Source organism: Otolemur garnettii, unplaced genomic scaffold, assembly GCF_000181295.1.
Source record: "Otolemur garnettii isolate 467f Iridium unplaced genomic scaffold, OtoGar3 scaffold00032, whole genome shotgun sequence".
Lineage (NCBI taxonomy): Eukaryota > Metazoa > Chordata > Mammalia > Primates > Galagidae > Otolemur > Otolemur garnettii.
Window position 1 is genome coordinate 4,306,945 of NW_003852427.1, and position 14,789 is coordinate 4,321,733.

General features: G+C 51.3%; 1 protein-coding gene across 2 annotated transcripts in view; it reads right to left on the bottom strand.

Moving 5' to 3' along the window:
- Positions 1-14,789, bottom strand: part of RAB6B (RAB6B, member RAS oncogene family) — a 70,121-nt gene that overhangs the window by 34,432 nt on the left and 20,900 nt on the right. For both annotated transcript variants that reach the window (XM_003789404.2, XM_012804977.1), the window contains exon 2: positions 4,294-4,352. In XM_003789404.2, coding sequence (XP_003789452.1) covers positions 4,294-4,352 — 59 coding nt within the window. The remainder of the gene's footprint in view (positions 1-4,293; positions 4,353-14,789) is intronic.

Sequence of the window (14,789 nt, forward strand, 5' to 3'; positions counted from 1 at the left end):
GTGGTACATGCCTATAGTCCCAGCTACCCAGGAGGCTGAGGCAGGAGGACCTCTTGAGCCCAGGAGTTTGAGGGATCCTTACCCCCCTCCCCCAGCAAAAGGTGCTCAGTAACCTCAGAATGATGCTATAGTCCTCCCACCCCTTTCTTGTTCCTTCAGTGTAGGGGAACCACAGACCACTATCCATGAGCATGGGTGTGTGCCCATGGAGAACCTGAGGCACAACAGCAGAGGTGGCATGGGGGCTCTTAAGGCCTTCCTTAAAGTCATGCTGTAACCCTGATCGACTGAGTCTGGCTGGATAAGCTTAGCAGAACTTGCTGCCCCAGAAAGAAAGACATCAGAGCACCAAACACAACATGAGACAAAGCATAACTTTCCACACACTGCAATCCCTCATACCTGCCCCTCCCTAAGCACTTGGAATGTGCTACTCATGTGCCCAGCAGGGACCCAGCTCCTCTCTGAAAGGCCAGACCATCAGGGAGGGGCCAGCACAGCCAGATAGGTGCCTCAGACACCCAGTGACCAGGCCCCAGTAAACATTCATATTTATTTTATTAAATCACCTTGCAAATATGACACAAAGGAATCATTTGGAAAAACCTCATGAGAACAAAAGGTCAGTGGTTTCCTGACTTGTGCCATGACATGAGATCCAGGGACGGGCCAGTGGGCTCTAGCCTTAGCTATAAGTTCCTTGTACTCACTTCTGAGGTTTTAAAAATGCTAATGTCTGAGCCAGACTATGAACCGCTGGGCCATCTGCCCAGCCCCCGGGCAATGCTAACATGCAGCCAGGATAGAGGACCGTGAGATCTAGAAGAGTGCTGCTGCCAAAGCCTCCCCTCTCCCCAGCAGCCACTGCCGAGCCTAACACCTTCCCCTATGGCTCGGCTGCAAGTTTGCACATGGGGGGCCCAGCCTGTGAAGAAGGGGGGCCCAGTCCGAAAGATAGCCCAGTCTCATCACAATGCAGGTATCAGAAAGCATTTTTCTATAATACATTTTGGGAATAATTGCTTAGTTGGGGTTTTCTATAAGAGAACAGCTACAGACAAGACTCATCTGGCTGTGAGTTTTGACTTTTCACTTTTTCCAGGGAGTAAATTTAGATGGGCAGGGTGGGGAGAGGCGAGAGCATAGTGTGATGAGAGGCGAGAGCATAGTGTGATGAGAGGAGACTAAGAGCGAGTGTGTGTCGGGGCAGGGAGGGAAGTGCCAGGCAGGAGGAGGTGGCAGACCTGGTCCATGGGGCATCTTACTGGACCTGCCAGGTAGATGAAGGTCCTAAGAGGTCTAGCAGTGAGACACAGCTCCATATACCCAGGACCTCATGCCAGCCCCTGGGGCCTCATGCACATTCAGCTTCAGACTGGGAGGACTCACTGATTGTCACCAAGGATGGCATTGGAAACACTCTCTGCCCCTCATGCCCTAGCTGAGGGTAGGGCCAGATTCTGTGGCCAGGTCACTTTCTCCTCCAGCCCCTCCCAACACAAAGCAGGCACCTGACAAACATCTTTAATGAGCAGATGGGTGGGGAGGAGAGGAGAGGGGACAGAAACACAGGGAGGGAGGCTGGGAAGGTAAACTCCATCATAGGAACCAGCTGGGCACCTCAGCTAATCAGGCAGAGCAGGCCCTGCCAGGCTGTACTAGCTGATGGACCTCTGTGGGGGTGTGGGGAATGGTCGCTGTGCAGGGAACAAGGTGACATTCACCCCCTAAAGCCCTGGGGAGTCTTGACTACTTTCCAATGCCTCTACCACGACGTTAAGAAAAACAAAACAAACAAAATAATATTTCCCCTTCTCCATCTCCAGAGAATTCATTAAATGAGCCTATATGTGCAGAGAATTGGAAGTCTGGCCTTCTAGCCTAATTACCATTTTTAAGAATACTAGGGAAGGAATTGCACCTGCTGCAATATTTTTAAAAAGGAAAGCCAGTGACAAGGAGGGCGGTGCTCACTCCAGCATTTCTCTCCATTTCGCCATGACACTGGGTCTCTGGGACCATTCCAATGGGATCTGAAACCTGAGGCACACAGTGTTTCTCCAAGTCAACTCTGTACCAAGCGGCCATTTATGACACCAAATATGGCCAGGTCTTAGTTAGGTCTCAGGGAGTCCTGGCCTTAGCCAAGCCCAGAGCCCAACTCGGAGCCAGAAGCACATGAATACCTGGGAAGCTAAACTAACCCTGAGGACTGTGTGCTGCAGGGGAGAAGGTCATGGAGGAGGAGAACAGAGCATGGGCAGGCCTTGCTGCTCAGAGCAAACATTTGCTCTAGGCCTTGATGAGTCAGGAGAATTTTCATAGCAGAGGAGAGGAAAGGGCATGCCAGCAAAGGCAATGACACGAGCCCAGGTGTGGACATGACAGTATCACTACATGTGGACAGGCGAACAGGGAAGCCTGCTGGGCCACGGGAAGTGGGACAAGCTGTTGGCAATGGGAGATGACACTGGAAGTGGAGGTGGGTAAGATTTTGAGGAACTCTAATAACATGGGAAAGAGCTGAGGTTTTGATCCATGCCACAGGGGACCACTGCAAAGACCCTGCAGCCACCTCTGTCATCCACCACTGCCAAGAACACCAACCAGCCAGGAGTCATGCTGCTTTCAGTGGGACACCAACATGAAACATTATAAGTAACTTAATGTTCAAAAAAGTCAAATAATCAAAACACCGTATGAAATCACACACACTCACATGTATGCGCACAAACACACACAACAAAATAAATGAATATCAACTCAGACTTCAGAACCGAAGTCCATCAGGCCTGTCGATCCCTGATCCAGGCCGAAGCAGCAGAACTCCCCTTATTCGGTGTGATGATACAAAGTCCTTATCTAGAAAGGACACAACGAGGAAAAAGTGTGACCTGACAAACACCCTACAGCCCACACGCTGAGGCCGTGCACATCAACTCAAGGCCCCTCTCCAAGCCGCGTGTTCTCGCACAGGCAATTCCACCAAGTCAGCTGGCTCTCTGTATTTCAGACCACAGCCAGAGTAACGCAGAAGTAAAGTAAACACCAAGACCATCGCAGGGTAGAAGTAAAAATTAAAAGGAACCAGAGAGGGGCTGTATTTAAGTCAAGGATGATGACTGGCCCAAAGGGAGACAGACTGAAAGGCTGACAGAGAACTGGGATCCTGGCTGAGCTGTGCCCCGTCTTCTCTGAGTCCCGGAGGGCGAGGGGCACCTGAAGACGCAGTCCCCAGCGGATTCTATAAATACTTGTCCTTTGAGGACTCAGTGACAAAGGGATTCCATGACCAAATACATCTGGGAGATCCTACACACTCCAGCCCTCTCCCGCCAATCAAAACCTCACCCTGATGTTGTAAAGGCCCAGACGCCCTGCAGCGAGCAGCTGATTACCTCTGTTCACACGGTGTTCCCCAACTCCATGTACGCTCCCAACCCCCAGCCCTGCTTTTTTTCAAGTAGCACCTACTACATCTCTTGGAACAAGTATCTCGCAGAACCCACTGGCTTACAAAAATGCTTTATTATCTGTGTCTATCCTAAGGAAGAATACAGTATCCTTTTTTTTAGAAATAGTCTAAATGATTGAGTTTGATGCCCTTTGCAAAAAGCAATAGTTGCAAGGAAAATTCACTTCCCTTGGACAAACCTCCCCATTCACCTGTGATGCAAGGAAAGTGACATTACTGATCCCCAAGAGCTCAGGCTTCTGGCTACCCAGAGCCACCTCTGGACCTCTGGTTGACCCCAGACCATCCTTCCAGAGCCAAGAGCTGCAGAGGTCACTCTATCCAGCTCCCCGCCAGTGTAGAGCAGGGCTAGCTCATCATACAAGTCTCTCTAGGGAAAAATGAACCTCGGCAACCGTGTGTGTGTGTGTGTGTGTGTGTGTGTGTTAGAGAGAGAGGGACCCAGCAAACACAACCACACCTGAGCAGTGCATTCCCCTACCCCCTTCACCTCTCACGTTTCGTCTTATTCCTCTTCCACATTGTGCAGCCTTTCTGCAACTAACCAAACACTACAGTGGCGTAGACAGACTAAAATGAGTCCTCTCTTTCTTTTTAGAATTTTCCTGGGAAATGTTTTGTTTACTGAAGTCTGGATTCTCATACAGCCTCAAGATCTTTACTGGGACATGGCCAGCCTATAGGTGGGAAGCTTCTCCATAGCAAAATGACACCCCAAGACCCTGGACCATTCCACTCTCATCTCAGTCTAGCAAGACCTAAAGAGAGGCCGGCTGGCTGCTGGGTGGGTGGGTGGAGGGTGGGCACCAGGACCTCACCTGGTAGGTGTTGTCGAAGCTGTCGTACATGAACCTCGTGATCAGAGACGTCTTCCCGACTGCAAAACAAGAAGAAGAGAGGAATTCAGCCATGGCCTCTGAGCTAGGCTCTTCTAAACACATCACATACGAAGGAAACAGGTTAAAAAAAAAAGTATAGAGGAAAAGCCAAGTTGCATAAACACTGAAGTGAGAGGCAGGCCCCTGAGTGGGACAGCAAGGTGAGTCTCTTGGGATTTGGGCTTCAGGGAGCTCCTGCCAGGCACCAGTGTGCTGCCAAGGAAGAGACCTCCCACTGCTCTGAGAATTCCCACTAACCAAACTCAGGTAGTCCTTGACCCCAGGGGTCCAGCTGATGCAAGAACCATATACAATATGAAGAATCTGAACAAATAGGCACAAAACAAGATGCTCCTCCACACTGGCCTGTGTGCGCCTGGAAATACACATACCACCTTGTCGTTGGCCACACACTGGGATGGAAGCCTGCTCTTCACTTCCTATTCATTCAGCCCAGGGATCAGCTAGGAAGGTGACTTTCCAAGGAACCCAGGGAAAGGGAGGCAGATGGGTCACTTCCCAGCATCTCTAGTGGGTACCGTGTGCCTGACTGCCCAGTTCACTGTAGGATGTTCAGCATCCCTGCCGCCCCTGGATAAATATGCCAGAAGGATCACCTACACACGTGCAAATGCCCCTGAAACTGAGAACCACTGGCATGGCTGAGAGAAACAGGATGTCTCTCGGGAATCCCACAAATGCTGCTAATTGCCCAGACTGCAGGGTTTGGCTTCTGACCTAACCCTGTGCAGCTCCCCAGGGGCCTGGCAGTGGCAGAAGTGCCAGCTGCTCATTTCTAACCATCTGGGGGGGAAGGGCAGTAAAGGGACATTCATGCACAGACGCTTCTCTGCACTGTTCCACCTCATTTCCATGTGGCCCTGGGAGGTTCTGAGGGCTCACAGCCTTCTCTGCCACAGTCTGCAGGAGACAGGTAATGTTGTCAGGGAAAGGGCTCCCCATTCTGCCTCTTTCAATTCACTGGGCCCCAGGACACTGGGCCTGGTGGGGTGGTTGGTCACTGCCTGAATGGAGAAGGGCAGCCCAATGAGCCCCTTGGGGAAGGTCCCCTTCCCAGTTCTGGGGCCTCAGTGGTGCACCAGACAACAGACAGGGGCAGGCACCTCATTATAGCCACCGCTTCCCTAAGGGAAGACAATCATCTTCTAGCCAGCAGCAGCACTAGACAGGCTGTGCTTGGGCTAAACTGAGAAGGCTGTGTCTGACCCAAATTGGTTAGCTGGATTCAAATCCTCCCGGGGTACTGTTCACCTGTGTCACTATGAGGTGGTCACCACCCCTCTGGACCTCAACTTCTTATTTTAAAATGGGTGTAATACTTGTAAGATCAAAGATTTCAGAGCACTGTGGTAAGAAATAAAGTAATAAAGATGCAAGAAACACATGAAATGCATAAAAAGTGGAAGGAGCAGTGAGTAACAGAGAGCTGAGGCAGTTCCCAGAATATCAAATGAAAACACAAAACCCAACACTGTTGTATAATAAAGAATTTGACTCATCTTTGTCCCTGATTCCTGGTCTCCACATTATTGAAATGTCCTGACTAATAAGGAGGGTTTTTTGTTATTTCTGAGCCCCTTCTGTCCCATCTGAGTTTATGCTAATGAGGTGACTTCAGGTGGGCCCCCTGATGGCTTCAGGATGGCACTGTCCACACACAGCCACGTGCTCAGAGGGTCAGGGCTTTGAGCTCGTCCAACCTCTGTGGAGGGAAGAGAGGTTGGAGATTGGGTTCAGTCATTTTGCCAATGAGTTGATCAATTATGCCTACACACCAACAAAAAGGGCAGACACAGAAGGCTGGTGGAGTCCTGGTTGGTGACACACTGACGTGCTGGGGAGGGTGACATGCCCTGGTTCCCCAGGGAGAGGGCACAAAGCTCTGCATTCAGGAACCTCCCAGACCTTGCCCTGTATGTCTCTTCATTTGGCTGATCCTGGTGTGTAGCCTTTATGATAAATCTATAATTGTAGGCACAGAGCTTTCTGGAGTTCTGTGTGACATTCCAGCGAATTATCGAACTGGAGCAAGGGTGTATGTATGTCATAGAAAACTGCTGGGATCTGTAACCAGTTGGTCAGTGGTGTGGGCATCCTGGGGCTCCCCCCAGCAGCTGCGGTCTAAAGCAGGGGCAGGCTTCTGAGGACAATGCCCTTAGAGTCTGATACCAACTCTGGGTAGTCAGAGGCACAAGTGAACTTCAGGATCCCAGCGGCCATCACAACAGCTGCATTTCTGAAAGAACATCTTGCAGTGAGCAGCAATCTACTCGGATCTATTCTCATTTTTACCTGGAAACAATCTTTTGAGCTTGTGACAGAAATTAGGCTCTAAAGATCTTTCCAACTGCTTTAAATTTCCCCTAGAATTTCACATGAAGGTGTGAAGGTGAGAAGGTGGGGGGCCTCCCATGCCTGGAGGATATGTTCTGAGGCCCTGAGGCCACAGGCAGGACTGACCAGGAACTGCTAGGAGGACTACAGAGTGAAAGGTGGGGCAGCCCTGAGCTAGCCACAGGCAGGTGAGGTCAGAGAGGTCATAGCAAACTCATTTTTGAGAGGCAGTGGATAGTTACTGCCTTCTGGGGTGGGGGGGCACCCAGGGCCCACTGGGAACTTCCAGGTCAGCAATAACCCGTATTGTAAACCTCAGGGGAAAGGAGCAAGTGAGACCAGGGGAGACAGGTGGGAAGACTGAGTCTCTTCTCCAACCGGTTCTTCCCTGGGGCCACTGAGCAGGCAGAGAAGTGAGACAGTGGAATCCTGGAAAGCCACCAAAGGAACGGAAAGTTCATGGAGTAGCTAAGAACTTTAGAAATCTGGGCAATGCTGTCTAATACCAAGCTGCCCCTTCTCCAGACACCAGCCGCGGGCAGTGGATGCACTGGATTGCAAGATAAGAGCTAGTTGGAAGGAGAACAGCCCAGGAAAACAAGGTGCTTACTGGAACCGTGTAGCAACTTTTAGATATAGGGTCCTAGGCAGTGCCAGTATTTTCTAAATTATTTCCACAATAGCCGTAATAGGCAATACATGACTCTGGCTTCACAGAGCATGTTCTGGGCACATGCTGGGGGCTGTGCCAGGCACAGGATTTACATGACAGAGTAAGCAGAGGAGATGAGAGCCGCCCCGCCCCCTGGAAGCTTACAGCAGCACTGGGCCTCAACGCTGAGCAGGTACTCAGGTCATCCCCATTGCACAGAAGCACAGGCAGTTGGCAGCTACTGACCTAGGGTCAGAGCCACATGGGGCCAGAAGGTGGCTGTCTGATCAGGAGCGCAGCACCTTGTCAGGCTCCCCTTGGCGTCTGTGGGTCATGCTGGTTCTGCCAGATCATTAGTGTCACCAGTGTGGATGCCAGCAAGCTCTAGGGAATAGCCCTTGCCAAAGCTCCTTTTTCTTGGGACTGGCTGGAGGCCATTCCCCACTTGGAAGGGGCTTGATCAAATCTGGAAGGTCAGAAACTGGAAACTGAGGTGCCCTGTGGGGCACAAGGAGGGCTCAGAAAGTGGAGCGGTAATTTGAACACTTCGGGCCAAGTACGCCAACTGAGGCCTAAGCTGGGTGAGGGACTCATTCTTGCTTTCCTGCAAAAGGGAAGGACATCACAATATTCCTCCGGGTCTATTTTTCTTATTTCTCAGCACTGAAGCCTTCTTCCCTGCCTCAGAGGCCCCCCAAGACCACCCCCATTATTGTCATAGCTGCCAACGTACTGGGGCCCCATCTGAACTTGGCAGCTTGGCTCTACTGCTTAGATCCCTCCAATGGCTCCCCATTTCCTGCCACACTGTGCCCAGCCCCATATGACGTTCCGATATGCACCCACCAAACCAGCCCAAAGTGCGCTGCTAGTCAGAATGAAGTCCTGTCACCCTTATATGCTCCCCAAACATCTAGCCCCCTGTTCTTGGAGATGGCTCCCGATGGGACCAGCTACCTTTTCTTCCTTCCCTAGCAGCCAGAGCTCCCATGGCAACATCTGCCTTCTTCATTTTTCACCAGTATCCCATCTCGGCACCCACCCTGACAAGTCTCCAACTGCAGGGCCTCTACCCTGTCTCAGGACCCACCTGTCTGCAGGAGACCGACCAGATCTCAGAGCAAAGTGTGGGTGGCAATACCGGACATGAACTGTAGGGAAAGTTCCCTACACTGTGTCTTTGGGGAGCTTCCTTGGACCTGAAGCCAGCTTACTACAAGGCACTCCTCTGCCCAGGCTCTGTCATGGCACCACACAAGGAGCTGGCGAGTCCAGGCTGCCCTGCGCTGAGCTCCTGTCCCTCTAAAGGACACTCTCCTTTTTTAGTCCACACCTGCCCTGGACAACTGTCCTGGGTGGAAGGCCCTGGACTTGCAAATGGAGACCCCGTGCACTGCATCTACCCGACAGCTCTCTCAGCCGCCTGGCTATGAAGGGGAAGTGGGCAGGACAGCTCAAGTTGTCACCTGCGTGGGCACCACCTCTCCGCCTGAGAGGAGCAGTGGCATGGGAAGGTGCGTGGAGGCAGGAACAGGAGACCCTCACTGTGTCCCCTGCCCTGCAACAGCTGCCAGAGCCTCCTCCTCCTCAGAGCTGTCCCTCCTTTGCAGCTCTGTCCTCAAGGTCAGGCTGCCGCACTTCTAACAGCAGCTCTCAGACACCGCTGCAGCAAAGCACAGCTTCCTTTGAGGACAAAGATTCAGCTTTACTGACAGGATTTTATTAAAAATAAGCAGGCAAATCATTACGGAGCTTTTTTATTTTCTCTCAGCTCATGGCTCAGCAATATTCTTGTAATCTGGTAGTTTAGTCCCACATGATTAAGCAGGGAGACGTATTTTTTTCTTTTTCAACCAAATGAGGGTAAGAAAATTCATTACTGAGCATTTACCAGGAGACTCTAGACAGGAGGAAAGGAAAAGTCCACTGAGCCTCTATTTGGCAGCAGACAAGGAATCTGGGGCTTCATTTAGGCTCTCTCATTTAATATTCATCACAATTCAATGAATCAGTTATTATCCCCAAGGTCACAGAGCTGGTGAGCAGTGGGGCAGGGACAGCAGTACAGATGTGATGCCAGAGTCAGTGCCTCACCCACTCTGCTGTCCTGTGACAAGTAGCAAAGCAGGGGGTCCCACAGATGGGGCTGTAGGTGGCCGGGCAGTCAAGATGGCTGCAAGCCCTGGAAGGGTGTGAGTGGGGCAGTAGGGGCCACTCCAGGCAGGGAACACAGAGTGTACAAATGCACAGAGGCAGGGAGACGGAGGTTTCACAAGAAGGAAAAGCAGCAAGAGGCCAGGTTGCCGTGGGGGACACACTTAGAGGCCCCCTGTAGTCAAAGGCTTCTGAGGGAAAATGGCTAGACCCAGCATGGGAGGAGAGAGGTGAGTGGCAAAGGAAGCTCTAGGAGGCTGTCAGTTGTTTTAAACCAAAACCTGTCTCTGAAGCAGGCTGTGAAGGGAGAGAAGAGCAGTGGACCAAGCTGCATGGTGGTGGGGCAGGGGCCAGAGGAGCATGGATTGTCACCCAAGAGCAGCGGAGCTTCAGAAGGGTCTTAAGCAAAGAGGTGGTGCAAATAGGTGTGTCAGCTCATAACTTCCAAGGTGGGCTCATAAAATCTTCCCCATCCCATGTGCTCTTCCTACAATGCAACCCTGACTCTCCAACGTGAGGTGACCCTGGGTGGGCCTGTAACTAGGGCATAAAAGGAGTTGAGTGACCCCTAAGGCAAAGTTAGCAAGAACAGAACAGCTCCTGACTGCTGTGCACTCATGCACTCCTCAGGAGTGAGGCAGCTTCCATGACACAGCTGCCATGTCACTCCTCAGGAGTGAGACCTTCAACCCAGCTTCCATGCTGTGAGGAAGCCCAAGACAGCCCACGTGAGGAAGGCCACATGGAGACGCATACGCAGCAAGAAACTGAGGCCGCCAGCCAACAGCCAGCACCCACCAGACTTGTGAGTGAGCCTTTGATGACTCCAGCCCACAGCCTGTGAGCCACTTTCCATACCACTTGGAACAAAGACAAGCCTTTCCCTACCAGGCCCTGCTCAGATTACAAATTTGTGAGCAACGTAAATATCCTTGTTGCTTTGAGCCACTATGTTTTGGGGTGCCTCTTTACACAGCATTAGGTAATGAGAGCAGCTGACCTGTGCTTTAGAAAAAAAACTTGCACTGCTGAGGGAGAACAGCCCACAGAGGCCAGGCTGGAAGCACAGAGCTGGCCAGAGATGGACGATCTCAGTTAAAGGAGAGGCAGAGGGGCTGGGGAGAAGCAGAGAGCAGAGGAAGGGGACAGGACCCAAAGACCAGTCAGACTCAGAGGGGAGCCCAGGATGCCTCCCTGTCACCTGCCTTTGTGACCAACAGATGATGGAGCCATTCCCCAAGCCCAACCAAACAGGATGAGGGACAAATACCAGGCAATCACCTTAAATTCAGATCACCGATGAAAGCCTTCTTTCTAATTATCAGACTAAAGCACAAACACCAGCACTGTATTCAGAGAAAATAATTAATAGTAATGAATCCCATGAGCTAAGGATCTAAAGCTTGCTTATTATTATCAGCATCACCATGAAACAGTTATTTTCTTACCTAAGTGTAAGCTGCTGGCCCTGCATACCCATCAGCTACTGAGAGAGCTCAGTCCCCAGAAATCCTGCCAATAAAGGATGCCCTGAATGCTGGCCCTTCATGATCACCTATCAGTCCCACCTGGACCTCACCTATGGGGCCAGTCACTGGCCCTACGTCCCATCTCAGCAGCAGGTCCTAAGTAAATAGATTTTTGTACATTCTGGTGGCCTCTATGTAACTGCTGAGAACAATGAAGTTTCTCTACCCAGTTAACAAATACCCACTGGGGGCTTATTCTGTGCCAGAACTGAGCTGGACACAATTTTTGGTGGGAAAGCAGATCCATAGCTGCCCTCCAGTATGCCACATCCTACAGTGGGGCCAGACGGAAATGGGAATACCTACTGTGCCAAGCGATGTGGCTGCCAGGTGACGTGGCGGGAGGGCTTCTGAGAGGCCCACAGAAAGGCATTCCCGCCGTAGTTCATCTCTTCTGGGGAAAGCATCCTGACCTCCCGAAGGAGTAGCATTTGAGCTAGTCTGGATTGGTAGATTAGAAACACACCCCCTGGAGGGGGAGGAGGAATGGGTAGAGGGAGGGTGATTGGAGGGGTCACTTCTATGGTTTATCTTACAAGGGCACAAGTGAATCTTTCTAAGAGTAGAATATAAATGTCTTAACACAATAACTAAGAAAATGACACAAAGGCTATGTTAACCAGTTTGATGAAAATATTTCAAATTGTATATGAAAACACCATACTGGACCCCATGATTGCATTAATGTACACAGCTATCATTTAATGAAAAAAAAAAAAAAGAAATGCACCCCCCAGGAGGGGCTGGACAGAGCCAGGGAGATGAGTGGTTTATGTGTCCTCTGCTTCCAGTGCCCACATTTCCCCCCTGCTGCCACATGAAGCCGAACCTACCTAGGACTTTGGGGTCAGTGCCTATGAGGGATCCTGGGCTTGGCTTATGCCCAGGCCACAGACTGAAAGCTAAGTGGACTCTGAGTCCCCAGCCTCCTGCTCTGACACGGTCACCTTCCACGAAGGACACCTCTCCTCTTGTCATCTCCACAGCCGGTGTGGGTGTGTGCGGAGAGACTGCTGTGAGGGCCAGAAACAGAGGAGAACATGGGGCAAAACACAGAAATTAGCCAGAGACTTTGTGGAGGGTTTGCCAAGACCTGGCAGAAGGTGTACCGCCCACTGGCCAGCCTCTCGCCGAGCCCGGCCAGAAGCTCAGCCCACAATCTGCTCTCGGCTGCACGGCCACACTTCCCACCCACACCAGCTCCTCAGAGCTCGTGGACAAACAGTGGGATCCTGGCTGGTCCTTCTAGGGTCCTCAGAGAGGGGCTGGGGCCTGGCATACCTCAGTGCCATTTCTAGGCCACCTCAGGGGGCCGCACACCTGTCACATGCCTGTGTCTTCAGGACCACAGTCCCCAAGCCAGGGAAAGGGTCTCTGCATCCTCAGCCCATAGCCCCCATCAGCCAGACCCATCTCAGAAAACGTCTGTGGCTGTCAGAAGGAAGTCCTCGGGGCTGACAGGGCAAATATTCTTCCTCACGGCACAGACCAACAACCAAGTCCTGGCATGGGCCTGCTGACACAGCTATCCTAGAAGCTCAGTTTCCAGAACGGCAATGGCAATTGCTATGGGAATGTGAGGAAGAGCCTGCAGAGAGGCTTGGCCCAGCAATCCCTGCTGTACAGGAGCCTCAGAAGACCTCCACCATCCTTGCAACCTCTGACCACTAAAACCCCCATTACTGGCCTGACTATGGGGTGCATGGCCATCAGGCCCTGCGGTGACAAGAGGAACAGGTAGGAACACCTGCCACATCTGTCAGAGCCTCGTTTCTTTTGGACCGTTTTTCATGAAACAGAAAATCCAGGCTCGGCACCTGTAGCTCAAGCGGCTAAGGCGCCAGCCTCATACACCAGAGCTGGTGGGTTCGAATCCAGCCCGGGCCTGCCAAACAACAATGACAACTACAACCAAAAAACAGCCAGGTGTTGTGATAGGCACCTATAGTCCCAGCTACTTGGGAGGCTGAGGCAAGAGAATCACTTAAGCCTAGGAGTTGGAGGTTGCTGTGAGCTGTGATGCCATGGCACTCCACCCAGGGTGACAGCTTGAGGATCTGTCTCAAGAAAAAAAAGAAAAGAAAAAAAGAAAATCCAGACCCATCCTTCCCCAATGGCAGATAAACCCAGGGCCAGGATCCCCCCTCCCCATAGCCATCCCTACCACCTGCCCCCCCCCCCATAGCCGTCCCTGCCACTGTGTGCTTTGAAAAGCAGCCCATAGCAAGACACGCAGCTTTGGCAGGTCCCACCTGAGCCTTGAGGGGCTGGCTCACTGAAGGCTAAATGAGGAAACACGGGAAAAATCCCATTTCAAACCATCCCCCAGAAGACTCAGATGGTAATTAAGAAATATGCAAAGCTCTTCATTGGACACTTTAATTAAGTGTGTTAATTCCCTCTGCCAGAGGACACTCAGCCGCCTGGGCCTCACACAGGGACCCAAGGAAGATGGAACAGGGAGGGCCGAGAGAAGGAATGACTGGAAGGCAAGGGACAGAGGAGGTGGTCAGCAGGACACGGTGCAGGCTGGTCTGGCCCAGGCCCTTTCTCCTGACACAAGCCTGACCTTGTCACTTCCTCACTAGGTGCTCCTGTTTCCCTGTCCTCTACCCACTTCCTATCCTCCATCCAAGCCCAGGGACCCCGAAACCTGCCCATCAGAGCAAGAAAGAGCAGGACAAGTATGTGCTACATGATCCCATCAGTGTAAGAGTCTACACAGGGCAAGCAAAATAAATTAGGGGCCCTTATACCAGGAAATCTAAAACTCCAGACAGTGAGTTCCCAGTATCCAAGAGCCCACAGGGTGCTCCCAGCATGGCTGGTTCTCAGGGGCTCTTCCTGAACACCTTCACGGCAGCCCTGGGGTTGTGAGGGGCATGATGATCTGCTGGGCTTCACAGAGTGACCGGCTAGGGACCGAAAGTCTCAGCCTCAGTTTCCTTCCTATCCTGACATGGAGGCCCTCCCACTGCTTCTTTTCCTGGAGGGTCCACCTTCAGCACAGAGAGGCACTCACCAGGGAAACAGGCTGCCAGCAGGGGCTGGCGGGGGGCGGCCCCACCCTCAAGTGCCCAACCAATGCCTCTGGCTGCCACAGAGGAAGGGCATGGCCAGCTCCCCTGCCTTGTGTAGGCTGTTCTGTCCTTTGCTTTCCTCCCTAGCTTCTTTTATTTTTTTAGCTCCCCCACCAGGTTTTGTTTGCATAACTGACAAACAAAACCTGCATACATACGCTCAAGGTATACAATGCGATGTTTTGACATATATATATATATATAGTTGACCCCTGAACAACACAGGCACATTAAAGGCACTGACATCCTGAGCAGCTGAAAATCTGTATAGAAATTGTGAGTCTCCCAAAACTTAATAGCCTATGCTGACCAAGAAACCTATTGATAACAGTTGATTAATACATATTTTGTACATTATATGTATTATATGCTGTATTCTTATAGTAAGATAAACTAGAGAAAAGAAAATATTATCAAGAAAATCCTAAGGAAGGGAAAATATATTCATTATTCACTAAGTGCAAGTGGATGATCGTAACGGTCTTCACCCTCATCATCTTCATGTTGATACATCTAAGGAGGAAGATGAGGAAAAAGGAGGGATGGGTCTGGCTCTCTTGGGGTGGCAGAGGCAGAAAAGGTGGAGCAGGATGGGTGGGCACGCTCCATGTAAATTTCTTTCTTTCCTTCTTTCCTTCCTTTTTTTTTCTTTTTTTTTTTTTTTAG